Source organism: Triticum urartu, chromosome 2A (assembly GCF_056163025.1).
Source record: "Triticum urartu cultivar PI428250 chromosome 2A, HENAU_Tu73, whole genome shotgun sequence".
NCBI classification, from domain to species: Eukaryota; Viridiplantae; Streptophyta; class Magnoliopsida; order Poales; family Poaceae; genus Triticum; species Triticum urartu.
Window position 1 is genome coordinate 706,586,703 of NC_141874.1, and position 25,848 is coordinate 706,612,550.

General features: G+C 42.7%; 5 protein-coding genes and 1 pseudogene across 7 annotated transcripts; all 6 read right to left on the bottom strand.

Annotated features, from left to right (window-relative positions):
- Window positions 1-910: 910 nt before the first annotated feature.
- On the bottom strand, window positions 911-2,400 carry LOC147986998 (uncharacterized). The gene is made up of 2 exons (XM_087542227.1): window positions 2,054-2,400; window positions 911-1,337 (listed from the first exon to the last, which is right to left on the bottom strand). Exons 1-2 carry the CDS (start codon window positions 2,398-2,400, stop codon window positions 911-913), a joined length of 774 nt encoding a protein of 257 aa, XP_087398353.1.
- A 2,163-nt stretch (window positions 2,401-4,563) lies between these two features.
- On the bottom strand, window positions 4,564-6,002 carry LOC147986999 (uncharacterized). Its single transcript, XM_087542228.1, has 2 exons — window positions 5,656-6,002; window positions 4,564-4,993 (listed from the first exon to the last, which is right to left on the bottom strand). Exons 1-2 carry the CDS (start codon window positions 6,000-6,002, stop codon window positions 4,564-4,566), a joined length of 777 nt encoding a protein of 258 aa, XP_087398354.1.
- A 2,593-nt stretch (window positions 6,003-8,595) lies between these two features.
- Window positions 8,596-9,980, bottom strand: LOC147987000 (protein FAR1-RELATED SEQUENCE 5-like). Its single transcript, XM_087540217.1, has 3 exons — window positions 9,604-9,980; window positions 9,005-9,459; window positions 8,596-8,886 (listed from the first exon to the last, which is right to left on the bottom strand). The coding sequence occupies exons 1-3, from the start codon at window positions 9,758-9,760 to the stop codon at window positions 8,596-8,598; spliced, it is 903 nt and encodes a 300-aa protein (XP_087396343.1). The 5' UTR covers window positions 9,761-9,980.
- LOC147987001 (protein FAR1-RELATED SEQUENCE 5-like) lies at window positions 9,845-10,832 on the bottom strand. The gene is made up of 3 exons (XM_087542229.1): window positions 10,707-10,832; window positions 10,117-10,610; window positions 9,845-9,986 (listed from the first exon to the last, which is right to left on the bottom strand). The coding sequence occupies exons 1-3, from the start codon at window positions 10,830-10,832 to the stop codon at window positions 9,845-9,847; spliced, it is 762 nt and encodes a 253-aa protein (XP_087398355.1).
- Window positions 10,833-14,489: 3,657 nt separating this feature from the next.
- On the bottom strand, window positions 14,490-20,127 carry LOC125539913 (uncharacterized). 2 transcript variants are annotated; one of them, XM_087545045.1, is made up of 8 exons: window positions 19,308-20,104; window positions 19,089-19,189; window positions 17,978-18,390; window positions 17,022-17,063; window positions 16,104-16,233; window positions 14,982-16,012; window positions 14,829-14,897; window positions 14,490-14,721 (listed from the first exon to the last, which is right to left on the bottom strand). In XM_087545045.1, the coding sequence occupies exons 1-2, from the start codon at window positions 19,657-19,659 to the stop codon at window positions 19,152-19,154; spliced, it is 390 nt and encodes a 129-aa protein (XP_087401171.1). In that variant the 5' UTR covers window positions 19,660-20,104; the 3' UTR covers window positions 14,490-14,721; window positions 14,829-14,897; window positions 14,982-16,012; window positions 16,104-16,233; window positions 17,022-17,063; window positions 17,978-18,390; window positions 19,089-19,151. The 2 variants fall into 2 exon arrangements, with proteins under 2 accessions (XP_087401171.1, XP_087401172.1); XM_087545046.1 differs by lacking the exons at window positions 14,490-14,721; window positions 14,829-14,897; window positions 14,982-16,012; ... (1 more) ...; window positions 17,022-17,063; window positions 17,978-18,390 and adding an exon at window positions 18,399-18,908 and having other exon boundaries at window positions 19,308-20,127.
- A 591-nt stretch (window positions 20,128-20,718) lies between these two features.
- Window positions 20,719-25,395, bottom strand: LOC125539915 (uncharacterized; annotated as a pseudogene). The gene is made up of 5 exons (XR_015617509.1): window positions 24,915-25,395; window positions 24,274-24,412; window positions 22,442-23,804; window positions 21,915-22,299; window positions 20,719-21,115 (listed from the first exon to the last, which is right to left on the bottom strand). The product of XR_015617509.1 is annotated as an uncharacterized LOC125539915 (transcript).
- Between the last annotated feature and the right edge of the window lie 453 nt (window positions 25,396-25,848).

Consider the following 25,848-nt stretch of genomic DNA (forward strand, 5'->3'; position numbering starts at 1 on the left):
GTACTTTTGATTAATTATTTATTGTTTGTGTTGTTTGATGCTAGTATGCCTTCTGTTGTGTTTCTTGTGATTTTTCTCTTTTGTCGAACTTATATTTTTTTGATTTAGTTTTTGGCCTTCTTTTTTTCTAGGCTGTGGTTCTTCTCCAGGCAATGTTTGGTATAATCCTAGCACTTGCTGTATAGACTAAGTTGTACTGAGATTTCAGTTGTATTACCACTGTTAATTCTTAGTATGTCACTATTTTAAGGAATGCGAACTGAAGCTTCCCGTTCCTTTTTATATATTTGTACAATGAACGTACCGTGTGTTCAACTGTACCAGAACTTTTCAGTCCTAGGATGCTAGTGACTAGGAAATACGTACTGGTGTTTCTTTGCTTTTCCTGATGCAGTACTTAGTGAATTTCTAACTACTTTTTACCACGATGCTTTTTAGTACTGAATGTTGTCCTCAGCTGAAACTTAGTCTTTTTAGTGTTCGTCTGAAACTAAAAACTGATTTTTTTAGTGTGATAGTACTACCGTTCATGTCTAAGCTGTACTGAGCGTCGAAGGCTACTATTTGCTTTTGTCCTTAGTTAGTCTGCCACTTTTTTTTTGTTTTTGCAAAAATATTCATGTGTTATTTTTTTTCTCCATGACTAGTGCTGCGTGGCAGCCATCAAGTTTCAACTGCAACCTACTTCAACTTCAAATGATGGATGAACAAAATAGGAAGCTAGCAAACTTGTTGGACGACATAAGCAAACGATGTACTTGATAGACATAGGAAAACTTGTTCAAACCCTGACACACATAGCATAAGGTAGCTAGTTCAACATAACGAAAGCAAACTACAAATCTGAAACAACAATACTAAGGACACACACAGCATAAGGTAGCTGGTTCAACATAACAAATGCAGACTTTCATGCATTTTCATCCGCGAAGTTGCAGTGGTAGTAGGGGTCAGCCTCCTGCTCTTTTGAAATATCCCAACCTGTCACGATGTTGTCGATTGTCTTCCATGACTTGTACGTTGCATACGCATCTATTCCTGCGTACGTGATGAGGTTGTCTGGCAGCAGGCTGTTCCCCCACAGTTTGTGGTCTGCCCTGTTCATCTTCTTCTTCATGCCTTCGTAGAATGGGTGGATGACGCCGCCTGCAACATCGGCCAAGGAGTCGTAATATTTTCTGGTCTTTGGATCTTTCCACTTGCGCTGCATGTCGATGAAGTTGTTGGGGTTGATTTCCAAACCAGACTCCTGCAACATCCACTTGTCACCTTCAATGCTGAAACCAACAAATGTGTACAATTTCTCCCCCCGTAGGAAGTCTTTGAGGCACTTGGGCCTGCAAGGGGGGAGACACACATTTATAGATTAGTCTTCTTTTTTGAGGATTTAATTCTTCTGCTTTTTTTGTTTTACAAGTGATAATCCATGAGGTAGATGCTTATATATTATGAGTCATGCATGAATGTAGTTCAGAAACTAGTACACAAAGTCCTGAAATTAAATTCAACTACACCGTGTTATTTTTTCTTTTTTGCTATCTTCTTTGCTTTTACCAAATGCTTCACCAAATTAGAGAATCATTTTACCAGAGTCAATGATAGATGCACTGCTTGATTCAAGTTTAGTTTTCTTTTTTGTTGAATAAAAGACCTATACCAGTGCTGGATACATCTTTGTGCATTAATTCTATATCAAGTTCAAAAATTAGTTTGAGAAACATGTGCATCAAGATATGGACCTATACCACTTCACCAAAGATCTTTTAATACATCAATTCTATAAAATATACTAGTGCATCAAGATCAGAATCTATGCTAGTTCATCAAGTTCAGAAATTAATTTGGTGCATAAAGTTCAGAATGCTATAAACTTTTTTTCAGATGCTAATACAATCCACTTCACAGTTTCAGAAATGCATTTAACTTGATAAACATGTAATCGTGTATCCACTTCATAGACTATAGTAGTTCATCTAGTTGGGAAACAATTTTTAATTAAGTTTTTAGTGACTAGTACTGGTACAACAGATGAATGAACAGTAGTATGGGTTACCATTTTGTGGCTGCTACGATGTGGTACACCAAGCAGAGTTCCTCGACGCACAACTGCAGGACTGCCGCCATCTGTGGAGTTTTTCCCTCTTCGGTGTACTCCACATCAACTTCGATGAAGCTCGGATACAAGCCGCCGCCCTTCATCCTGAGCCTACTCATCATCTCGTCGGCCTTGTCTGGTTCGCTGGTGCAGACGATCTCCAGCGTCTCCTTGCCATGGAGCTCAACCCCTTTGAGCGTTCTGGTGTACTCGCGCTTCTCGCCGGGGACATTAATGTCGACGAGGTTGCTCCTCTTGTCCGACATCTCAGCATGATGACGCTTGGCGGACGGTTCCTCCGCCATGGCCTTCCTCCGGCGACTGTGGGCTTTGGAGAGAGCCGCTGGAGGTTTGTGTGCAGTGGAAATGGAAGCGGCAATGGTGCTATGTGGGAACGAGGGAGAGATGGAAGACAATGGGTTTTTTTGCAGTGCGCCGACGGTGGTGTGTGGGAGGCGGTTCGTCGGGGGCGTGTGTGTAGTGGTCGTGGGGGTCGCCGTTTGCACTTCGTCGTGGGAACCGCCCAGTGGGTGGCGCGGGTGGTGGCCTGGAAGAACTAACCATCCAAGACAAATGTTTTTTTACTGGTGCATTGATTAGTCTTGTCAAGCTGTACTTACGATCTGCTAAATCCCACTTGCACGTCTCTGTGGTTGTGATGATGGCATTTTGCACTGTTTAGGTGACGTATGGATCTGTGATGTTTTTCCGTGTGGATGTTTAAGTATTGTTTTTCTATTGAAGCCTTTATACACTAGTGTATGTCAAAACATTTTTTCAGTGCCCTGGGAGTTGTTGCTCAAAACTTGTACTTATTTTATTTTCATCTATACAAACCTAAGTTAGGCCTTTATAGTTTTTGTATTCTCATTTTTACTGCACTTATGTTTTAGTACTGTGTGAACTGAATTGTAATTTCAAACAGCGCATGGGTTTGAAATTTGATGTCACAGTGGTGCGAGTGGCCTAACTGATCCTGCTGTTTTAGTACTGATGTTGTATGTATGTTTGAACTAATTTTTTATAACTTAGGTTGGGGGTGGGGGTTTGAGATTATTTTACGAGCAGATCATTCGTTGTGGTGTGGACAGATTATATATAAATAATAAATTTAGCAGAATTGACAAATAAATTCTATTTGAACTTTTTGAATTTTAGTAGTTGGACTTGTCAGTTTTTATATAAATAAGAAATTTAGCATAATTGACAAACATTATATGTTTGAACTTTTAGATTTTTAGTAGTTGAACTTGTCAGTTTTTATATAAATAAGAATTTTAGCATAATTGACAAACATTATATGTTTTGAACTTTTTTAGTTTTAGTAGTTGAACTTGAAAGTAATATTTAATTCTGTTTTTTAAATTATGTACATTTAACAGAAAGGCTATTAAGTTTTGTTCTTTTTAGAGGTTCATTGTTTTTGTATCATATTTTTTTCCTTTTTTCTTGTAGAGGTTAATTGACAAACATTTTTCTTGTGGTTTATATTTCTTTGTCCCGCCCTCTGGTTTGTATAGCTGGGCTTATTTGGTGAGGCTATTGGGCCGTTTTCTGGCCCAGATAGCTCGTCCGCGCGCCTGTGCAGTGCGTCGTGCGCGTGCGCTCTGGGTTTAGTCCCACCTCGCTAGTCGAGGGGGCTCCGAACCTGTTTATAAGCGCAGCCAACGCTCACCAGTCGAACTCCTCTGAACACTTACCTAAGTGCTTATACACGGTGCTCGCTCTCTCTCTTAACCTGTGGGCCCTGGTCGAGGGTCCTACGTTGTGCGGATTACTAGGGATTCGCCCACGGGCTCGAGTTCAAGTATCTAGCATTGTCAGGGCCTGCTCCTGACCTTGGGCGGTCAATTTTTTTGTTTTGTTTGAATCTAGTACTTGACTCCTCCAGTAACTTGGACTCATACTTTTTGTTCTAGTTCTTGTCAGTTTTGTGTGAGTGTAATCTTTTTCATTTGAGTTTTTTGCCTTCTTTTTTGTGTTTGTTTTTGTGATTATTCTCAAGTGTCTTTTGGTGTCATTTTCGAAACTATGGTACTTGCGTGTAGACTGAGTTGTACTGATAGTGCATTCATAGTAGCGCTTACGGACTGATGCTTCTTTGTACTTTTTATTGTAGTAAGTATGTAATGTCCGATCAAGTGTACTGAGTTGTACTGACATGGAACAATGTTGTGTGATTAGTTGCATCGTAACTAGTACTTTAGAGCAACGACAACGTTCCATTCAGAAGCTACTTTTTCAATTTTGAAATGATGGATTAACAACATACAAAGCTACCAAACCAAACTTATATAATGAGATAAGCAAAACATTGTACTTGATGACATAACTAAACTTGTTCAAACATGACAAGCACGACATAATCATACTGGTTCAACCCAACAAGAGCAAACTACTAATTTGAAACAACAAGATAAAAGGCAAGCACAAGCGGAAGTAAAACGAAGGCAGGCTCTGATGTATCTTCATCCCGTAAAGGGGCAATAGGGGTGGTCGTAGAAGTTGTTAGCCTCCCGCTCTTTCGCAAATTCCGAACCATCTGTGATGTAGTCGATCATGAACCATGACTTATACGCGGCGTACGCATCTACTCCTGCGTACTCGATGAGGTTGTCTGGCAGCTCGCTTGTCCCCCACAGTTTGTAGTCTTCCTGCGTGTTGATCTTGTTCTTCATGCCTTTGTAGAATGGGTGGATGACGCTGGCTGCAACATCAGTCAAGGAGTCATACTCTTTTCCGGTGTATGGAACTCTCCACTTGCGCTGAATGTCGATGAACTTGTTGGGGTTGATCTCCATACCGGACAACTTCAGCTTCTCTTTGTCGCTTTCAATGCTGAAACCGGCAAATGTGAACAACTTGTCATGCTGCAGCATGTCGGTCAGGTGCTTGGGCCTGCAAGGGCAGAGACATTTTGAATATTAGCATTACTTTGATGTTTGAATTATCCATTTTTGTTTTGTTTTACAAGTGATGAATCCATGAAGTAGTTGTTTATGTAGGATAAACAATGGATGAATGTACTTCAAAAACTAGTAAAGAAAGTTCTGAAATTAAATTAAGTACATCATGTTATTCTTCTTCTTGGATTATACATAGTTTTAGTCAATGTTGTATGTTCCGCATTGGTACTAGTTTAGTCTACTTTTGTTGAAATAGGATAACACAGAACCAGTGCTTCACCAAGTCCTTAGTTTATTTTCTTACGAAAATAACATTACATCAAATTCAGAAAATACTTCACTACATCAAGTTCAGAAATATCTTTTTTAATACATCGAGTACATAGACTACTCTATTGTATCAACTCCAGAAACTACACTAGTCGATCAACTTCAGAATTTAATCTTCCGCAAGATTTTCCAAATAGTAATCCAGTGTATCAGGTTCAAAAATACATTTATAGTATATCTACTTGAGAAAATGCAGTAGTGCATCCACTTTTCACAAACCACACTAGTACATCTAGTTGGGAAACAAGTGTGATTAAATTTTCAGGATATAGTACTAATAAAACAGATAAACCATATGCAGGGCAAATGAGTAGGATTGCTCACCATTTTGTGGCCGCTGCGATGTGGTACACCAAGCATAGTTCGTCGATGCACAACTGCAGGACTGCCGCCATCTGGGGAGGTTCATCTTCGTTGGTGTAGTGCACACCAACGCCGATGATCCTACGAATCCTGCCGCCAAGCTTCCTCCAGAGCCTGGAGATCACCTCGTCGGCCTTGTCTGGTTCGCTGGTGCAGACGATCTCCAGCGTCTCCTTGCCATGGAGCTCAACCCCTTTGAGCGTTCTGGTGTACTCGCGCTTCTTGCCGGGGATGTTAATGTCGACGAGGTTGCTCCTCTTGTCCGATGTCTCGGCATGATGACGCTTGGCGGACGGTTCCTCCGCCATGGCCTTCCTCCGGCGACTGTGGGCTTTGGAGAGAGACGCTGGAGGTTTGTGTGCAGTGGAAATGGAAGCGGCAATGGTGGTTTGTGGGAACGAGGGAGAGATGGAAGACAATGGGGTATTTTTGCAGTACGCCGACGGTGGTGTGTGGGAGGCGGTTCGTCGGGGGCGTGTGTGTAGTGGTCGTGGGGGTCGCCGTTTGCACATCGTCGTGGCAACCGCCCAGTGGGTGGCATGGGTGGTGGCGTGGAAGAACTAACCGTCCAAGTTAAATGGTTTTTACTGTTGAACTGACTAGTCTTGTCAAGCTGTACTTATGACCTGCAAAACCCCATTTTATACATCTCTGCGGTGGTGATGATGGCATTTTACTGTGGCACTGATTCGTATAGTCAAGCTGTACTTATCAGCTGCTTATCCCACTTGCACGTGTCAGCGTCGGTGTTGGTGGAGGTCTGAGCTCCTCTACTGTCGTACTCGGACTGGTGATTGAAGTGTAATTGAACGTACCAAATACCAGCGATACTATGTGTGGTGCTAATGTTTTTTTAAACAATTTTCGTATTTTTTAAAGGATTGTTTATATCAAGATAACCTGTGAGTATTTTTTACAGATAAATTAGATTTTCACCAGTACAAGATGTATTATATTCGCATTTTGCTTGAGGTAATTATTTTTATGTACTGATGGTCTTTCTGAATTGGGATTGGTAGGCGCAGGCATAGGTTTGTTTTTTCAAAATGATTTTTTTAGTCGTTCACTGGTGTGTTTGTTATTACTATGCCTTTTGTACTGCCGACTGAGAGTTATTAGTACTGATGTAATACAAGAGTTTAAATTTTTCCTTGACATTTTTTTTGCTGAGTTACTGGTTGACAGTAGCGTTTTGCGTCAGATATATCAAGATAAGTTTTTTCAATTTTATTTTTGACTGCATTCAAATGGATTATCGAATGGTTTAAATAATAATGTCACTGCTTCAGCGGGCACAAATCAGAAATTATATCAGTACTGATGTGTACTCTGCCTTGTACTGACGACTGAGAGTTATCAGTACTGATATGCTACAGGAGTTTAAAATTTTCCTTGACATATTTTTTCCTGAGTTACTGGTTCATAGTAGCCTTTTGCGTCGGATATATCCAGATAAGTTTTTTCAAACGTATTTTGTGACTGTATTCAAAATGATTATCAAATGGTTTACATAATAATGTCACTGCTCCAGCGGGCACAAATCAGAAACTAAAAATAACTTTAGTTCTGATCGAGAAATTGACGATAAAGCTAAATAAGTTTTGGTAAACGACAGTGTTTTGTGAAATGCTTCCTTACTGTGTGCTGATTCAACTGAGACTACAAGGTTATTTTTTAGTGGACGCAGCAGGATAACCACTATGTATTGTTCAGTCTTGAGCTTCTCCTAACTGTCCCCGAATGTTGTGCCTTGCCGGCGCTCTTTCCAGGTTGAGCCTTGGCAGCTTCATCGTCAGTTTCAGTTTCCTCGCCCCCGACACTGCCATCTTCATTGTCTTCGTCTGATTGGTCGTCATTCTCATCAAACTCTTCTTCTTCATCGTCTTCATTTGATTGCTTGGAACTCTGTACCTTGCCCTGTTTATGTTCAGCTCCACTGACCTCCTTGCCCACTTTGCATGTGCGGGCATTATGTCCGTCAGTTCCGCCACACTTGCGGCAAGTGTAGCTGTTACGTGTGTTGTCTCCATTGGTAGAAAGCTGGGTGGCTCCAATCTGCTTGTTCTTGTTGACAGTGGCATCTGTGCGGAGTGGGCATGTGCGGTAGTTATGGTTGCTCACGACGTTGCAGAATCCGCATGCCCTTACCCCGAGGGGTTTGCCGTCCGGGCCAAATTCCACGCGCTTGATGGGGCGTGGTGGCTTTTTGGCTGCTGCTTTCGCAGCTTTCGCTGCTTGCGTCTTGCTCTTCCTCCCCTTTGTGTTTGAGAATATTGGGGGTTTAATCACCCTTTCCTGCTGCTGCTGGTAGGATGTGCTATTGTCATGTCGTTCGCCTACAGCACCATCAAGCTCATGATCTCGCATGTGAGTTTGTCGGTGCTCTTGAGTGTGCACACGGGCAAGCTCCGGTTGCTGCTGCTCCTCTTCCTCGTTCTCAAACGGGTCAATAGCTCCCATATGGTTCATCTCGGACAACATTGTAGCAATATCCTGCTCAATGGCTTCATTGTCTGCGACACCTCCATTTTCAGCAGAATGCATGGCGTCGAGTTCTTGTTCAAGTTTGTCCATGACGACCCGCGTCCTTGCCATTTGCTCTTGGCTTCTCAAGCTTTTTCTGTGCACCTCATTTTCAGCGTCAGCAGTGAGCTTTCAATGCAGTATTGGGATGCCTTGTTTGACGCTACTGTCCTCAAGTCATTTCTGTCAAATGTTGGCTGGATGTTCGGGCGTTTGGTGTATCTCCTGAGTATGTATTTCTCTGGAACGCTTTCAGCCCTAATTGTCTGCATCATGCACATGACATGCACGCAGAAAAGACATGTATTTGTTTTTGGGAGAGGTGCATGTTTTCTTGTCATTTCATTCGGACAAAAACTTTGCAAAAAAAGTAGTACATTATGTAACATCTTTTTTGTAGTCCTCACATGTGTGGTCCCATAGCCTGCACTCGCACTCATATGTTTCTCCCACGGGGTCTACAACCACCTGGAACGCGTGCTGAGCCCACACAGACAGTTTTTGCGGGTGGTTGTAGCGCACTAGGTACTTTGTGGGCTCTTCCGTCTCTGTCGCCGTGAAGAGAGTGCTCAGTTTTAGCCTATCTCTAATCCCGCTGTACACAGCTCGCGTGTACAGCTTTGCCATCTGGGTGTCAAACCCATAAAAGGTCAGCGTGTTTTGTTCCTTCTGCAGATGCAAGAATGATGACCAAATTGTTAGTTTTCTCGCAGGAAAAACTTCTAATAAAGTTTTTACTTTAGTAAGCATGTAATTTTTTGTCTTACGACAAGTGATAGAGCTATACCCGGTTACCCATTGTCTCCTGGTTCTTTGTCTGCCTCCTGGTTTTGACGCAGGAGTTTACCTGGCTGACAAACCGGTGTAGGTTATGTCTCTCATTTACGTAGTTCTTCTTGAGCACATAGTTCATGCTCTCACTTCGCTGTGTGGATGTCATTTTGGCGCAGAAAATTTCTTTGAAGTAGGCTGATATCCATTTCTCACGCTCGTTCCACATGCCCACCATTGTGGCATCATCGTGGAGGTTGTACTTATCCATGAGTCTTTTCCAGGCATCCTCAAACTCAGTTGGCATGAGGGGCCAGTTGAGAATTGATGTGAATTCATCCTTAAGGTCCTCGTGCAGGAAATACAGGTACGCGAGGTGTTCCCTGTACTTCATAATGTGCCAGTGGCATAGCTTATGTACTGTGTTCTTGAAAACATCTGCGATCACCAAAGCCATTGCCTGGCACTGGTCTGGTAATGAGAAAATAGACTCGGAGTGGTCAGCAGATGGTTGTGCATATATACCAATACAACTGACACAACATTTTTACTGTGTTATTTTCCTTTTCTTTTTTGGTAGGGGGTGGTGGTTGGGGGTGGTTTTAGCGGGTGTACCTGTGAGAATGCATGTAGGAGCCTTCCTTCTCATGCACCTTAAAAATGTCCTGAACAACCACTTGAATGAATCTGCATCCTCATCTCTTATCAGGGCAAAACCAAAGAATGTAGTCTGTAAGTGGTTGTTAGTTCCGACAAACACCCCAAGTGGCATATGGTACTTGTTGGTCTTGTATGTTGTGTCAAACGTTATGCAGTCCCCGAAGTCCTGATACGCTCCTCGGCAGCTTGCGTTCGCCTAGAATATGTTCTTAACTCTGTCGGACTCATCAAGTTGCATGTCACAGAAGAATTCCCTGTTTATAGCTTTCATCTCCCTAAAGAAGTTGACAGTCTTTAGGACATCATCCACATCATCAATCCTTGAATTCTTTGCTTTCCTGCATATAAAAAGTTCATTGAAAAATGCATGTTGAACTAGCGTCAGGTCATGCGTTGCTTGATATGTTTGTACTGACAGAGGAAAAAAGACGTAGGCGGTTTATGGGAGGAGAACAAGTTTGTACTTACAGGTTAATCAGGTCTTTGGCATTCATTTCGAGGAAGTAGCCACCAGGGTCATCACCGCCCAGAATGCTCATGATTTGCGCGTGTTCAATGCCTTTGAACTGCAGGTACTTGACGTACTCCAAGATTGTTTTGTCAAAGTTTTTGTGGGAGTGCAAGAAGACAAGCATTTCTGCGGTGAGCTGTAGCCTGTGGTTGTGTTCCCAGACTATCTCTTTTACGACAAATGTTCCATCCTTTTCCTTCTTCAGCCTCATTTTAGCCCCGTAGTTAGTTCTGGCTGTCGTCTTGTTACGCTGTCTATTTGCTTCAGACACCTTTGATTCATAAACTCCATGGCACGTGCAATAAAGGTAGGCTCTGGTCTTAAACTTGGGGCCTTCCCTGACAGCAAAACCAGCGTGCTTCGCATATACGTTGTAGAAGTTCTTAGTTTCTTCGAAAGTTTCAAACCTCATCTCTAGCCTTGGCAGAACATAAGCTTCAATGTCAGGTGGCTGCGCACAACAGTGACAAAACAAAAATGTTAGATGGGGTGGTCACAACACCATGGTATGGACTGTGCTTGTATTTTTTTCTATATGGATACTTACATTGTATAGCTCTGCGCTGCCTCTGGTGTTTGTTGTTCTCCCTGGTTTATGGGCGCCGGTGGTGTCACCCTTGGCACATGCAGCAATGCATCTCTTGGAGGGAGCAACGATGACGAAGATCTCCATCTCTCGTTGTACGGACGTCTCTCCTCAGAATCATTGTGATGTTGCTCCTGTCTATATGGCTCATATCTTGTATTTTTGAACCTGCTAGAGTGGCCAAAATTTCTGTCTTTTTGCCCTGGTCTTCCCGTCGCAACTGCTTTTGCAGCACGGATGATTGATGTTGACGGAGCGACTGGTGGAAGCCTTCTTGTCCTTGGCTTTTTGCATGCGCTGGGGAAGGAAAACATTTGTTGTTGGTGATATTGTTGGCCTAGTTGCAACCCAGTAGCGGCAAAGCTTGCATTCCCAGACATTGTTGTTTCCTGTATAGAAGGACCTGTCCGTGCTTTTGATGATTGCGGTGTATCTTCAAATCTGCCTGTACTGTTGAAATATCCAGGCGGTATTTCTGGTGTTACCCAACCAGGTGGTGCCCCATATCTGTTTTTCTCATGAAATGCTTTCTGCGTGCGCCGCCTTGCATGCTTCTGCAAACAACATTCAAAAGTTTTTAGGATTAATCTGGTTTCGTTTTCAGTCGAACTGATGAACGTTCATGTTCAAACACGGATGTACTGATGTACTGTTTTTTTAGCACTGTTTTGTAAACTGGACATTGAACTCATGCATGACTTCTCCTTTGTTCTTCTGTAGCTTATGCAACTACACTAGAAGTACTCCTAGTTTATGTATCATTGAACTTACTGTGTAACTGTGGCACTCTCTCGTCACTATCTACCTGGACTGACGCATATGTGCTATTTTTTTAACTTGAACTGAAGATAGCATATTAGATGCACTGACAGTAACCTCGACATCCTAATCGTGCATCAATGCATATACATTACAAGTACTGCTAGCTTATGTATCACTGAACTTATTGTGTAGCAATTTTATATTTTTTTGGTAACAGTTTTGTTACTCGTTCGAACTGACACAATTACATGACTTGTACTCTTAGGAATAACAACATACAACTCTCAGCGGTAGCTAAACCTTGTCACTATACCTGAACTGACGCATATGTGTTATTTTTTTTAACTTGAACTGAAGATAGCATATTAGATGCACTGACAGTAACCTCAACATCCTAATCGTGCATCAAGTGGCAGGGGTGTCAATGAACTGATGCTAGCATTTGCAATGTACCATCGGGTTCTTCTTCATAGCAGGACTGACGAACTGATGGAGTGACACAAACGTGGGGAGCAGACATTACCTCCGGTGTACTGTCTTCTTCTTCTACCTCTTGTGGGCGTCTTAGTTGGCATGTTCTTGCGAGGCGGCACCATTGACGCAACACCTGCTTGTGGTGGACGTATGGCGAAGAGGTTCGTAGAGGAAGCACCTTGCGGGGATCACGGCCCTGTCAATGGATCCTGCGGCGGAGCGAGACAGGAGGCGGGGATCATGACCCCGACGATGGATCCGGCGACGGAGGGAGGCAGGAGGCGGGGATGACGACCCCGACGATGGATCCGGCGACAGAAGGAACGAGGAGGCGGCGGTGGATCCGTCGCCGGCCAATCACGGCGCCGCGGGCTCCCTCGCTCCGGCTGCCGCCGTCGCTCGCTCGCCCGCGACGGCTGCCTCCGGCGGTAGGAAGCGAGTCGGATTGGGGCTGGGTCGGTCGTGGACGCGTCGCGCCTTATAGAGGGCGAGGGTAACAGAATAATATTCTATTACCAGTAATAGAATAGTCCAGCCCTATATATATATAGGGTCGCGCTATTCGTCACCCTGGGTGAGGAATAGTTATTCTTCACCCCCTTCTATTTTACCATCAATGCACCGTAATTTTACACTCTGTAAGTTTTGTCTTATTTCCGATGCAAAAAGAGACCGTAAGAAAATATATAATCGCCGTAAAAAATATTTTATGTTATGTAAAATTACATACGTAAAAACATATTCTAAAATACACATAGACTACAAATTTTCTTGTCTTATGACCTATATTTTTATTTTCTTATGTCAAATTTTACGTAGTGAATCAATAGGAATGTAACTATTTGAATTCCAAACGTAATTTAATTATGAAATGATCGTAAGATTACCTCGGTTGAAGAATAACTTATTCTACATCCTGGGTGATGAATAGTAACACTATATATGAGGATGGATTTGCTATCCACACTAGCTCAGATGGCTGTTATCAGAACCCTTCGTTCTGAATATTTTGATATATTATACGTTTTTTCCGACATCGTATGCAAAAGTTATAGCCGTTTTACATTTTTCCTACATTTTTTGCAAAACATGTCCAAATTTAAGTTTTTAAATTTTCCTAACTAGTAGATGTAGTAATATAACTACCTCTCGAAGTGTTAAAGTTGTGTCGAATATTATTGTACAAGTTAGGTTACAGTTGGACTTGGAGTCGTACGGTGTGTAGACAGAGTAGGAGTCGTGTCCAAGTAGGACACTTGTATCCTAGGCCTCTCATATATAGCGGGGGTAGACACACGATGTAACCTATGCCAACATAATAGCACGGGCACGCGGGGGAGCCAGCGGCGTGTGCCGGCGCTCGGGCGGTCGGGATGCGGTATTGTGACGGTGTCACGGGGAGGAGCGCCCGTAGTCAGGCCCCGGGGATGTAACCATGATGGTGAACCTCGTTAACAAATCTCGGTGTCGTGCTCGTATGATTGCTTGGTCCTCGGATGATCAACGGTATGCCTCGGATTTATTCTAACAAGTGGTATCAGAGCAAGGTTCGATGAGGCGAGAATTGTTGATTTAGAGGAGGCCGAGCCGTATGCTGGTTTTGTTCGTCACGAGGCGATCGAGGGCATCGGCGGGATCGGTAGCGGTGGAATAGCAATCGGAAGCAGCAGACAATCGCAGCAATAGTTCTTGGCGAGATCGATCGAAGTCGCAGCAGGATAGCCGCGCGTGGCAGCGTGAGGCAGCGGCGGATTGATCGGGCGTGAGAAGCACGTAGATGCGTCAGCGTGGAACTCGTAGGATTTCGATCGAACTGGAGGCTCGGGTGGCATGTACATGGGAACGGCGTCTTCGTGAGCGATGGGATCGATCTGTTCATGATGGCGGCGGCAGGGTTACGCTGGGAGCCCGGGATGCAACCAGGCATGGCGCACGGCAGTGGCACAGGCCGTCCAGCAGCCAGCAGGTAGGGCTAGCGGGGCCTAAGGCGTGGCCCAAGCGGGGCGGCCGGTGCGGCGCTGGCTGCCAAGGCCCAGTAAGAAAGGCCGAGGCGGAGCCGGCTAATGGTAAGTGCTACGAGCTGCGTGAGCGAGCGGGTTGCGTACGGAAGCAGATCGTGAGTTTGACTCGTGGCTGCCTGAGATGTGTTAAAGGAAAATAAGGGCGTCAGGTACCGTGTGTGTAGCTATTCATCGGGAGCAAGCCAAAAAGCAGGATGGAGAAGGTTTGGGGCTGCACGTGAGCAAGGGTAATTGAACTTTTGATTTTGTGCATAGGAAGGCTACTAGAGGAATTCTCCGATGGGCTATCTTTGCTTGGTACATGTACATGTATGTACAGGATGGCAGCGGTGCACGCTACGGAAAAATAAGGCGTGGTCGCAAGTCCATGAAAGATTTGATAGGATGCAAGTCGATGAAGATGGACATGTGCGGCGATGGCGGCGTGCATACACGGCTCGGGGGGAGTCTGGAGCACGTCGTGGCAGTATCATGCACTATAGTGTCCTGAGTTGCAAGTCTCTAAGCACTGAAATGATCCGCAATCATAAGTACAAAGTAACCGAATAAGAACAAGAAATTTAGAGCAAATGAATTGTAAAATGTAAGTAATGAGCATCGGAAGTAAAGGTAAGGCAGAATCAGTGACAGTTGGGTGCACTTGACAGGAAAATCGGCGAGGCATGATATGAAATTAGAGCACTTGATTAAATGAGTGCGTGCACGTCTCTTGGTGGCACCTAAATGAAAAAAGAAACTATTCAGCTCTCAAAATTTTCCCTAAGACCATATAAAATCAGGAAGGTACTGAAGAGAGATGCTCAAATTGGAAGTTGAAGAAGCTTACAAGATTCAGAAGCCATGTCTAGGAATGCTTGAAGCTTCAAAGCTTTCCTATAATACAGCATGCCTCTAACTTTTCACAATAAGAAAAACATGTAAATGCGGAATCAACCAAATGATCCGTATTTGACAAGGTCGAAGTGTACAGCCGAAGTACCTGTTCGAGTGTCTGCCTCTAAGAGAGGCACAATGACGAAATTGAAGACCATTTTCTTCATTTCCCCAAACTTTAGTTTCTCTTTTGCATTTAATTCTTTCCATGAAATTATTCCATTCATGTATAAGAAGAATTAGAATAGAAGACAAAAACCTGAGAATCAAATACATAACTGTAGGCATAAAAAAATCAAACGGCAAAGGAACCTAGAAAGATCTTCTGGCGGTAGAATATAACTGATACACTATCCTCATTCTCCAGATCAAGGTCGTTTCTTGAATTACAGTTTCCTCACTGTAGTATGGTGTCATTACACTATGAAGAACAAAGTGTCATCAATCATTTAGAGCCCAATCTTTTTCACTGAAACTCTTATGATCACATAACAAATTTAAACATAAGGTTTATTAGATTGTTGTTGTGAACTGATGATATATTTCTGGTATTGACATTGTTTTGATTACGGATGCACTTCAAGATGGGTGGCACGGATTCTATTGTACAGGCCTCCACCTGGAATTGCATCACTTGTTATTTTTGTTTTAGAATGTCTAGGTGCATTTTTCCTTTAAGGTGGAAACAGAGTACTTGTACAAGCAACAAGAGTACAAAGCGCCACTGCCATACATTGTGGAAGCTCAATGCTTTCGTTTACAAAATTTGCTTCCCAAAACAGAAGCATTTATAATTTTTTATTACAATCAAGCGGATATGAGCTGATGAGTACAAATGTGAACATGTACTGAGAGCAGCACCCTTTCAACAGTGGATCATTTACAAGTTGGATAGTTTGACGGTCTGAAATTAGTGGTTGTGTGTCAGAATCGTTATCAAATAGTAGATGATATATATTAACTTCTAAAATTAGTGGCTGTTTGTCAGAACTGTTATCGAATAACACAACATATATATTAACTTCAATAAGGGATTCGCTATGAAGGAAGATTACCAAAACAAAACAAAAGTGAGTGGCTGGACATATTCTCGATGTTTTTCCTGGCGGTGTACATCTTGATTCCTTTCGCCGGGCCCTGCAGATGGAAGGGTTGGATTGAACAAACAACACACATGAGTCAGCAAAACACACACACACACACACAGGGCGCGAGGAAAGGGGGCAACCTGTAATCGCACCCTCTACTGAGAGGGACACGGGGAAGCCATGGAGCTCAACACCTGGTTAGGGCGTGCCCATGCTGCTCCGTCTGAGTAGCTGGGCTGTGTCAGGTGGGAAAGCGCCCTTTTCAGTTTCCTGTTTTCAATATGTTTGGCACAACTTTATGCAAGCACTGATACATGTAGATATGTAGTTGCTATAGACATATAAATAAAAGATCTTCAAAGATGTGTTAAAAAATAGGGCAGAGGCGTAAGCTGATACATGTAAATAATAGTAACTCTGGAAAATAAATCAGTTGCAATCACTTGTACAATATAACTTGGTACACAACAAATCATCACAACTAAGCTGTAAACAATCAGCATTAGCCATTCTAAGCTTCAAAAATGCTCATATAGTTGATGCTTCATAGCGCCCTTTTCACTTTGTATTGTAGTTTACTTCAAAAAATAAATTGTTGGTTTTCTTCCATTTTTGTTGATGGTAACTTAAAACCCAAAGGTAGGTGCATCAAGAAGTGGTAGAAGATTATGAAATATAGTTGCTACTTGGTACTTATTTTCTAATCAAAATTGGCAAGCACATAGAGGATTAATTATTTCCATAAAACCATTCCTTACTTATGTGTTTCTGTATCCACAAATAGAACTGCCCTATAATTAATTCTTATACAACTCCACTTTTCTATCCAGAACTATGAAATTTCTTGTGCGGGAATGGTAGATTTTATTCCACTCTTACTTTTGAAATGGTGTGTTACATCTTTCGTTTGATAGTTGCGCGGTAAATATGAGGACAAACGCAACGCCTGATGGTCCTATAGATGAGTATTTCTATGTTCATTTAGTTCTTGAACAGAATAATCAACTTCCTGAATTAATAGAAGAGAGAAGAGGCCAAGGAAAGAAAGAGAGAACAACCTCGTAGCCGAAGCGTGGGTGGAAGTAGAGGCGATTGGAGGCCTACACGAGCATAGAAACAACTTTAATGTTGTCTACCATCAGTTAAAATTTACTACCTCTGACCGGAATTACTTGTCGCTCAAATGGATGTATCTAGAGGTATTTTAGTGCTAGATACAACCATTTGAGCAACAAGTAATTCCGGACGGAGGAGTATATGTTAAAATGCATGGTTCAATCATGCCATATATTCAGCACAAATGACAGACCATGTTGACTGGATTCCCACAATAAGTTTCACAAGGACCTTCTTTTGCGGTAATCTCAGCAGAAACTTTCTAAGCATGATAACATGGATACACCAAAAGATATAATTGTTTAACTGTTGGGCCCAAGAAACGATCCTGCTATAATGTGTATCGGCAAAGTGCAAAATGGAATGACCACACTTTCATTATCTTGGGATGTACATCTGGTGAAGCAAATAGCATGCCAAGTAAAATGAAAGTGTCTGCTAAGCCTTGAACACATATTCCTTGTTGTCTCAATGGGAATAATTAATATCGATTATTTTGTTGAAATTCCTATAATAAATGAAATAATACGTCATATAGGCAACAACTCTTTAGTTAGCATTCACACTAATGGGACATAATAATACTGTTACGAAACATCTTTTTTCCCAATACTACAAACATCTAGTCCAGCTTTAGGACAACAGACATGTCCACATCATCATGGTGTTTCTGATCGACTGATTTGTTTGCACCTTTACAAAAAGCTAATGGCATAATTCCTTACAGACCATCAGTTAATGATTCAGAAGAAAAAAATTCTCACTTGAAATACCACATATGTTTGTCACTTTGTCCTAGAGCTAGCCTAATAGAAGTTATGCACTTTTTGCACCACGGGACAACATTTCCTGTAAACTCTAAATCCTATTTATGGAATAAAGATGTGTGATAACTTACATCTGAATACATCTGTCCGGCTATGATATATTCATTTCTCTTAAAAGCCTTTGTAGCTTGTAATTTCAGTTCAGATATATGTTTTCTCTTCATACTGACGTTCATCCTTACCACAAATATTTGATTAGACCATATATGTGGAACAACCTTGCTGTCAGAGTATCCCCAATCTACATTGTCGAATTTATAATCAAGCTGCTGATTCAAGTCAATTTGCTGATTGAAGTCACTTTCATCAAATTCATAATCAGACCCTTCATCGCCATTCACATATATAGCAGCCTTCATCTTTGTCATACACATAATAATCTCCTTCCTCGATGTCACAAGTCAAAATTCTGTAACTCAGCTTCAGATGCTTCGACGAAATCATTTTCTATGCAGGATCCATCTTCATCACTGGATGAAGATCCCTGTAAAATATGTCAATGTAGTTATAAACTAAGAAAAGCATTTTAACTGTATATACAAACTTTAGTCCGTCGAGAAGTACTTGTAACTTTGAGTTATGTATCAGGATCCATTGCTTCGCTGACAACATTAGACGTGCATATACGGTAAAAGCAATCCACATTGTTTTCCCAACAAAGCATCCACAAGAATCTAGTAATTAAGAAAGCATAATATATATATATGTGCAACAGGAGCATGTAATCTATTTGCTCTCACAGAAGCGTTTTCTTTCGCAGAGATTTCTTGAAGAAACCTAGGTGCAGTAAAAAAAATTAACAATGTAGTAAAGTATAATACTTGTGCTTAGGTTCATCAAAACTACAGTTCAAAAACAAAGTTCATCGAAACTGAATCCCAGTTCTTGTAGTCTGAAACTCTGAAAGTGCACACTTATTATGCTGCTATTTCTTTGATCAATAAGCACTTGACTTTCCATCTTGATCATAGTAGTATGCTGAAGCAGCTCAAGATAAAAGCCCTGTTTATCCATGGCCAGATTTCAGTAAACTAACTTGGAGTATAATGGCTGTACCACTCCACTTTTCACACTTATAACAGCAAAATAGATATCCTAAACCACATTCACAGGTTACAAAGCAATTTGTGAAACAGGGTAGTCTTATTTTAAGAGACGAAACAGATCAGTAGGAGAACTTACCTTTGGAAGCTCCAGCACTGAATGTTTCGCTATTTTGTCAGAGTGAGGATCACCATCAGCTTGTCATACTCCAAGAAACGAACCTAATCTAGACCAGCCTCCTAAATGTTGCAGATCCAAAATCCAAATAGATGTCAGATCGATGCACGCAGAGTGGAACCGTCGAATCAAGCAAGCAAATCAGAGCCGATCGGACCCAATGGCAATCAAGCAACGAACCTGACGTAGCAGTGAAGGTGATGGAACTTGTCGAGTCGTCGAGGCTGACGTCACTGACGCGGCCGTCCACCATTAGCCGCCGCAGCTCCGCCTCCACCTCCACGGCGCCTGCGTCGGAGCCATAGCCGCAGCCGCCCTTTGCCGTGTGTGCCGGCTTGGCCCATCTCGCGGACACACAGGGGAATAAGAGAGGGAAGTAGAAGATGACTATGGGGTTCGATGCCACCGGAGGAATAGGGGAGCTGCAGAGGAGATAGGAAAGGAGAGGTTGCGTGCTGAGAGGCGGCGGCGGCGCTAAATCGCAGCTTCTCGTCGACCTGGACGCCCGCTCCTCACCGTCCGTCGCCACCATGGTCTCGTCCTCCCGACGAAGGAGCGGGCGCCGGAGGAGCTTGGATGTGCCGATGGGGCAGCGGCGGCGGCAACCCTACACGGGGAAGAGAAAATGAGGAGAGGAGAGGGAAGGTTGCTTGAGACAAAAAGGAAAAGTGGTGGGGCTCGATAAGGTCGCTTCGTCAGGAAGGGAAGGCTCCTCTTTGTCGTACCGTGAGGACGTGGCTAGCGCGGGGATGCGCCTTTGATGCACAGCTGAATGTGTTTGATTGGATGAGGAATTGTTCTACACCTGCACTTGCTGCTCAACCTGAATACATGCCATATATTTCTTCCCATCTCTATTCCATAATGTTTTCAAATCAATTTTCTTCCTCTTGAGGTTTGAATGCTCTACTGCCTACAATTAAAATATAATTCATTTTTATTTATGCTACTTCTGCTGCTTCTGCCGGTGAATAAGACATATGTAGCACGTAGCAAACCCCCTAAAATGTACATTCCTTCTTTATATCAAAGTACAAAAATAAAACTGCAAAATAAATAAATAGAAATCTATGTAACAAATTGGATGGTGTCCGCAACTATGCGACATATCATGTTGTATATCTTCTTCAAGCAGAATGCACGTGCGTTGCTACGGGCGAAATACATGAAAATGAATCAAACTGATGACTAAAATCGAGTGAAGTCCTTCAAATATATATTAGTTTTTATCAATTTATTTGGTGGATATAATGAGAGCAACTACGCACCAGTCGCCTGTTTTTTCGGTGGTAAAATTCTGTGATCGCCATCTTCTTCCTCCTCTTCGTCTTCCTCCTTTTGTCCCCACGGTCCATCCTCCGACACTGGTCACGGCCTGATGTCGTGCATTGCTAGGGGGGCATATATATTTGAGGATTTAACACAAATCATATCTAACCTATACATATTTTTTCCTCGACACGCTAATGTATCCGGCTTACAATCCCCCTTCCGCCCTCATCCTCACTCATATAACTGAGTAAGATGAACATCTATTTCCAGCACACACCCTCACTCACTTTTCAAAAATTGAAGATTAAATCAGGAGTCATGCTAGTGAACATCTATTTCCAGCGTCCACTTAGAATATTTTCTTTACTAATTAGAGAACTTAGCAACTGGAATTAGTGCAAGATACAATCACATGTCATGTTAATGATGATTTAAGACAAATTTCTTGCTGAAACCTTCGTCAACTACACTAATATCCTACTGCATGGCGCAACTCAACTATGTACTCCAACGGAGTTATCTTTTTGGAGAAGTAGAAAGAATCACTTCCAATTTAACCTCATCTCCGAACATAGCTGACTAAATATTCTTCATAAGAAAATGGCTGATAGATACATCGATTTGTTGATGGTTGATCAGTGGTTGCTGGCTGCGTGTAATTTGTGCTCTTGAGCAAGGAGGTAGCCACCTTGTAGGTTCTTCACATTCTAGACCCCCTGCAACAAAGATCAAAATCAATTAATTGACATTGATCTCAACCAGACATGAACAATCGATCAAAAACTATTCAGTAACTAACTAACTAAGCAGGACACACCCCTCCGCAGGCGCCGCACGATGGCCACGTGAACATTGTCATCCTCATGGGCGGTAGGGGCAGGGACCCGCCACCCGTTTCAAAATCAGGGCGATTCCCAGGGAGTGCTTGGCTTATCTACTGCCCATTCATACGGTTGTGCGTCGCAACCACTATCATCAATGGATCCACGACCGACGTCCTCTCTATCTTAGGCTCAGACATACATGAGCTAGATAAATCCTTGTTACTCTCCACAAGCAACCTTGTCAATGACACATATAGGAGCAAGCTATATCACAAATTATTCCCAGGAGCTAGTTAAGTTACCAACAATCACCTATTATTCACCTCAAGCACTACTTTAATTCAAAGAACATTAAAATGAGGAAAATCTGAACAAACATAACCATTTGAATTTTGGACACTGCTGAGATCCATATTCAGTAATCGTGATTTTCAAAAAAGCCTATAAATGTTTTTGGAATAGTTAAGGTTGGAATGGGCCATATTTGTTTTGAGATTTAAACAGTACGCAAAAAATTCTCATATAGCAACATGTACGTGAACACCAATCTAAAGCAACTACTCCTAAAGACGTAGATCAGTCCTACTCCGTAAAGGCCCAAGCTTTAAATTTCCCCAAGAACCACCACCCCTAGGCTATCCTTGCACCCAAACCTAGAGGGAGGAGAATAGAGCAGAGGTCGTGGTAGTACCCGATCGATGGACTACTTGAAAGCATCCAGGTTGTCGGCCTTCTTCTCTGTCATCTCAGCCATGGCGATGCTAGCATCAGGGATCTCCCTCCGTCACCAAAATCACCATGCCCAAATGGATTCATCACATAGCCCGATCCAAGATCGCAGATAAGGTACTTGCCCTACTCAGAGCCGCAACTGTCGTTCTCCATCGGCGCCATCCTTCCTCTTGGTTGCCACTCGAGAATCAGGCGGCAATGTGGTCACTGGCTAAAGATTAAAAAAATCAGGCGCATGGTTTGAACAATAACACACGCCCTCCCCTGTTTCCAAAAAATACCATCAACATGGCCACTGGCTAAAGTTTCAGGAGTATCCATTTTTGGAGTCGCCCACTTGAGTCCTGAATGTTTCAACAAAGTATATAAAGTATAAAGGTTAGTCATGTGCCGTTGCATGTTTCAGCAATTCAGACTGGTGCTATCCAGAAATCCGGTTGAATAAGAAAACTATGGTAAGGAATCAAGCTATGAATTCAGGCATACCTTGGTCTCTTGGCAGTGGCGGATCCATGAATTTAACAATGGGTGTTCAAGAAAAATATTCACCCTAACAGAGGAGCCAATTGGTTCACGGCTCAATGTAAGATTCTGCGATTGGACTTGTGTTCATGGCACTAAAAATCTGTAGCCGTTGCGGATGAAGTTGATTGGATGAGGAATTGTTCTACACCTGCACTTGCTGCTCAACCTGAATACATGCCATATATTTCTTCCCATCTCTACTCCATAATGTTTTCAAATCAATTTTCTTCCTCTTGAGGTTTGAATGCTCTACTGCCTACAATTAAAATATAATTCATTTTTTATTTTTTTTGCTAATAATCAACAGATCCTAACTCCTTTCAGTGACATCAATAGCTATTTCTCGCTGAAACGGATAGAAACTATACACTAAGTTGGGATTTCACAATGAATCAAATTAAGGAATGAAATTTCAGAGTTGGAGCTTGGAAGGAGATTATTTTTGGGTGTACATCTGTACATCCTTGCCCCATGCTGGATCCACCCATGTCTCTTGGCCTTCTAGTTCATCAAAGGAAGGTAGATTGACAAGCAACTTCATCAGATCAGGTTTCAGGTACCTAATAATAAATAAAAACAGATTCGTCAGGTGGCAACCAGGCGGTCGATAGATATATGACGAAAAAAACAACGAAAAACCCAGACGAAGTGGTAGGTGGGACGGAAAAAAAAACCAGAACGGAGACTACCAATTGCTCCATTAGGAGTAGGGATTGGAGACGGTGTACCAATATCATCCACTAAACTATTGTTCCTCCATGAGAGAGCTGCGCAGGGATTAGAGTCAAGCAAAAGAACCAACAAACTCATTAGAAATAAACTCGTAGCCATCAAGTTATGTAGAACCATATGTTTCTTTTGTTCTGATAGTTTCAGTGAATAGTGAAATTTGATGCAGGGGTGCAAGGATAGTGTTAACACAAAGTGCAGTGTCTCTTTTCGAAGAACAGTGATGCTTTGCGTGGCTGGTGTACAGGTATAAATACCAGACAAATGGTCTCTTAACAAGAAAGAGTTTCTATTCTTCAACACTAATGTAACAAAAGTTACCAAAAAGAGTGCTTTAGATTTCTCTCTTTGTTTGTGGGAAATAGTTCTTGCTCGACACAAGCATGAACATGCTACATTATTATAGGAGAAAAACTGTGACCTTATAATATCTGAAAGTGTATGATTGCAAGAGCATATACTAACCAAGTAAAACAGAAGGATGACTGACGTAAATCAGTCTTGCCATCTTGATGATTAGAATGAAGGCCCTGTGGTTCACTTCACACAAAATTTGTGTCCCCAAAGTCCGTCTAACCACTGAGGAAAGGAATGCCTGAGAAGAAAAGGTAACCTTCATTAAGAAGTATATGGATGCGCTTGTATTTAATATACTTGTAAGCAGCAAAACATGTGGTTCACGTCAGCTGAGAAGGTGATCCAGATCTCATTCAAATACACCAGATTCATCACTTCATCAAGAAAAGTACAAGAATGTCATGCTGCTTGTTGCGACAAATTTACCACATTACACCTTTTCGTGGAAGGGTTAAAAGATCTACATGCACTTATCTGAAATTCTTAAATGATCAGCTCAAACAAATTATAGAGCCAAAGCAATTCAAAATTTAGCATTATGAAGGAAAGGCTCGTGATTAGTATGCAAATACGAAAGGCATAGGATTACTATGAAGTAGGATGACTGTCTGTCAAAAGCCAAAGAACTCAGTTTTATGCTTTTCTAAACTAAAGCAGAAACGATCGTACAATTGCAGGAGAAAAAATTGATGTATGCTTTTTCTAACCTCAGCAGCAACAAACACACAATTGCGGCAGACAGGCCTGGGCATCACAATCGAGAACATCTATCACCAAGGCCTCAAAAATCAAACCGGACAGCTGATTTCAGGATATCAATGACGTATCGTTCTCTATATTCATCATCTGCAGAGAATGGCCATCACGAGAGCGATTCAGTTTGCTTCTGACTTCTGAGAACAAAGAAGCTCTACTGACAAGCACGCTTGTGCCGCAGTCTGCAGAAGCATTTGGACGAACACATGGCGCGCGTCCGCGTCGGAGTCGAGTAGGACGTCTCGCCGGCTCCCTCCAACTCCAGTGTTGCTTTCCTGCCCTGTGCGGGAGGTGTCGCCTGTGTGGTGGACTGGTGGGTGCAAGGTTGGGGTGGCCAGATCAGCACCATGGTGCCTCTGCCTGCCGTCGTCACTAATGGACGCCGTGGAGGGGAGCCACTACCACTGGAGGCAGCCGCTCAAGGCGCCGTCCATCTTCCGCCACCGCCTGCATCCGACTCTCCTCGTCGGCACAGACGCGTTGGTGGGGCAACGATGGTGGGGCATTCTCAGATCCGGGGCAGTCAAGGAAGGAATCACGAGCAAGGGGAGATGATGAATCCGAGGAAGAACGTCCGCAGGTACACACTCACCATAGCCGTCACCGGAGATCCGCGGTCGCCGGCGCGCGTCCTTGAAGGTTGAGGCCTCGTCCTTGAGGGTAGGGTTTGGGGCGTCTCCATCCGTCCATGGCTGCTGCCGGGCCGGGTCGGACCTCCATGGCCGACCTCCCTCGAGGACGGACGCGGATCAGGTCGACGACGGCGCGCTGATGCCGCCGTGGATCTGGGCGCTCCCTCTCCCTTCCCTTCCCTTCCCTTGCCTTCCCTTCCCGTCCCTTGCCTTGGGCGACTGCGCAGGGGGGCGAGGAGATCACCGGCTGCGACTGGAGACGGGAGACGAGGTAGGGCTAGCGAGGGTTTGGTTCTATCGTGACGGTAAAATCAGCTGAGGGGAGGTGGTGGACGGAACAAAAAAAACATACCAAAAAATCTACGAAGGTTAACCTACGAAAAAAACCGGACAAAAGCGGTGGGACGAAAATTGACCGGCGAAGACTATCAACTGCTCCATTAAAAGTAGAGATTAAAAATAATCTAATGTTCTATCCTTCGTCCAGCCTTACGCATGTTGACCATCCATCTTCCCATTTTCTTCATTTTAATTTTTCCCCATCTCTAGCTTATTTCGCCGATTTTCCCTAAAAATTGCATCAATTGCCCCCACCTCTTGTTGACTTACGAAATCATGAGCTAACACACTAGATTATTTATTCACAGGTTATAACACACGGACAATTATCTATTTCTTTCTTTAAAAAAAGTATGACATGTATTTATATAAACAAATCATTATCTACTCCAAAAATAATAATCACATGTTTAAAAAGTCATCGTGGATCTAAAAATTATTCTACCCACATTCCAAAATGTTCAACCTTTATCAAAATCTCTCTGTATAACCTCTTAAAGTAGAGAATTATTCTCGCCAATCTCCATTCATATTCACACACATTTTGCCACCATA

Coding starts and splice junctions, on each gene's coding strand:
- LOC147986998 (XM_087542227.1), bottom strand. CDS start 2,400: ATGGCGGAGGAACCGTCCGCCAAGCGTCATCATGCTGAGATGTCGGAC. Junction 1,338..2,053: donor ATCGTAGCAGCCACAAAATG/GTAACCCATACT, acceptor CCCCCCTTGCAG/GCCCAAGTGCCTCAAAGACT.
- LOC147986999 (XM_087542228.1), bottom strand. CDS start 6,002: ATGGCGGAGGAACCGTCCGCCAAGCGTCATCATGCCGAGACATCGGAC. Junction 4,994..5,655: donor ATCGCAGCGGCCACAAAATG/GTGAGCAATCCT, acceptor CTGCCCTTGCAG/GCCCAAGCACCTGACCGACA.
- LOC147987000 (XM_087540217.1), bottom strand. CDS start 9,760: ATGCCACTTGGGGTGTTTGTCGGAACTAACAACCACTTACAGACTACA. Junction 9,460..9,603: donor TCCTACATGCATTCTCACAG/GTACACCCGCTA, acceptor TCTCATTACCAG/ACCAGTGCCAGGCAATGGCT. Junction 8,887..9,004: donor AGGAGACAATGGGTAACCGG/GTATAGCTCTAT, acceptor TTGCATCTGCAG/AAGGAACAAAACACGCTGAC.
- LOC147987001 (XM_087542229.1), bottom strand. CDS start 10,832: ATGGAGATCTTCGTCATCGTTGCTCCCTCCAAGAGATGCATTGCTGCA. Junction 10,611..10,706: donor GCAGCGCAGAGCTATACAAT/GTAAGTATCCAT, acceptor TGTTGTGCGCAG/CCACCTGACATTGAAGCTTA. Junction 9,987..10,116: donor GCCAAAGACCTGATTAACCT/GTAAGTACAAAC, acceptor TTTTATATGCAG/GAAAGCAAAGAATTCAAGGA.
- LOC125539913 (XM_087545045.1), bottom strand. CDS start 19,659: ATGGTGGCGACGGACGGTGAGGAGCGGGCGTCCAGGTCGACGAGAAGC. Junction 19,190..19,307: donor CACCTTCACTGCTACGTCAG/GTTCGTTGCTTG, acceptor TGCAACATTTAG/GAGGCTGGTCTAGATTAGGT.